General features: G+C 38.2%; 1 protein-coding gene across 1 annotated transcript in view; it reads right to left on the reverse strand.

The window, feature by feature from the left end:
- The window catches only part of zgc:153704 (Lipocalin-like), a 2,494-nt gene extending 1,041 nt beyond the window's left edge, over nt 1-1,453 (reverse strand). Inside the window, exons 1-4 of the mRNA XM_043238572.1 lie at nt 1,324-1,453; nt 472-611; nt 300-379; nt 115-228 (exon numbers count right to left, since the gene is read on the reverse strand). Coding sequence (XP_043094507.1) covers nt 115-228; nt 300-379; nt 472-611; nt 1,324-1,419 — 430 coding nt within the window. The 5' untranslated portion in view covers nt 1,420-1,453. The remainder of the gene's footprint in view (nt 1-114; nt 229-299; nt 380-471; nt 612-1,323) is intronic.
- Between the last annotated feature and the right edge of the window lie 319 nt (nt 1,454-1,772).

The following is a 1,772-nucleotide window of genomic DNA, read 5'->3' on the forward strand; positions in this document are numbered from 1 at the left end:
TAGATTTTATGTAAATGTCACCAGCGTATGGAAAACAGTATTGTCTATGACCAAAATACGTTTGAGTCAAACTGGCTTTGCCTAAATTCAAAACCTGCAAAAACGGTTAGTTACCGTAGAGTTTGTTGAGGAGCACGGTGGAGTCGGCTTTGGTCTTGATGGTGTGGATCAAAGCGTATTCATCGTACTTCACATCGACGACACGCATGTCGTTGTCAGTCTCCCAGCCTGAGGAAACACATCATTTCCTTCTCAATCCCGAATCAATCACACGTCTAGATGAACACTATCTTCCTTACGTTCACTGCGGAAGCTGAATTTCCCAGGAATATCCGTCTTTTGAGCCAGATGGTTCATTCTCCAGCATGTGCCATCGGGACTGGAAGAACAGGATGGGTTAAAGGCTCAGATCAGACATGAGAAGACTGGATTATTAGTTTCTCCTTTTTTAAGTGATCAAGTGTGCCTTACTTGAGACTTGAATATGCCATCTCCAGATCTCCTTCGTCGGTCGGCGTCAGCACGGCGATGCCCATTTTCATGTTTGCTTTACGGGCGACAAACCACTCGGCGTTGGTGGCAAAACCAATCAGATACCATTTCCCAGACACCTGTGTGAAGGACACGTCAACACATAAACACCAAAACGTGCGCTTTCTGTTGAAGCTGAAAAAATATAGCGCAAGTTGGCTCATTTAATGACCGATGCTAGATTTATAACATAAAACTATATATATTATGTAATATGTTTTTGGGTTTTTTTTTGCATGAAAGTAGCAACCATTACCAAAACGTACACCAATTTTATTTATATTTTTATATTTGCAATATTATATTTTGCAATATTAGCCAGGCAAAATTTTGTTTTATTTTTGTTTGAATTCATGGGTAACACTAAAGCACTGAAAATATACACCCTAAAAATTACTCTAATAGACACAGAAATTATAATTGATTTTTGCTTGCAACTTTATGTAGTATCTGCCTTGACACAAAATTTTGCATTTTCTCTTGTAACCTAAAATTAATTTAATTAATAAAATTAAAATAAATAAAATAATAAATTTAATAAATTTAAAATTTACCTAAAATAAATATAAAAATTTCCTGAATTATATATTTAATGTTTAATACAAGTTCTCACACAAAAACTCATACAAAAATGAAATGAAATTAATTTTTTTTTTTTTTTTTGCATGAAATGCCTATATATTTGCACACACACACACACACACAAATATAATGATACAAAATAGTAACAAATAAAAAAATCTCTTTAATTTAATCGTAACCTATATTTAAATCACGGTCTTGCGGTCTTACCCCCTTGAGGTCGAAGTCGGCCTGCGGTGTGACCTCAGAACTGACGGCAAGGGCGCAGAGCAAAACTCCCAGCAATCCCAGCAGGGCGGTTGCCATGGCTACTGCAGAGCTCGGTCTGGGAGTGTGGGAAATCAGGGCCTCAGGAGCTGAAGTCTGAGAGCCGAGTCCCGCTGCAGGAGCTTATATAGAGCTGAAGCCTGTTACATAAACACACGCCCTACACACACACACACACACACACACGTCCACAGGACCACATACCAACAGTTCATTACAATCATTAAGACTCACACAAACCCTATAAGAAGAAAGCCTATTATTTACAGTTCTGCGTTAATTAATCATTTTACGATTTGTAAAGATTGTGGGGACAGTTTTGTTCCAAATGACGTGTGCTATATGTCGCACAAACACACACAGAGCTCCAATACCCCTGTCCGTTCGTGCCG

Source organism: Puntigrus tetrazona, chromosome 5, assembly GCF_018831695.1.
Source record: "Puntigrus tetrazona isolate hp1 chromosome 5, ASM1883169v1, whole genome shotgun sequence".
NCBI classification, from domain to species: domain Eukaryota; kingdom Metazoa; phylum Chordata; class Actinopteri; order Cypriniformes; family Cyprinidae; genus Puntigrus; species Puntigrus tetrazona.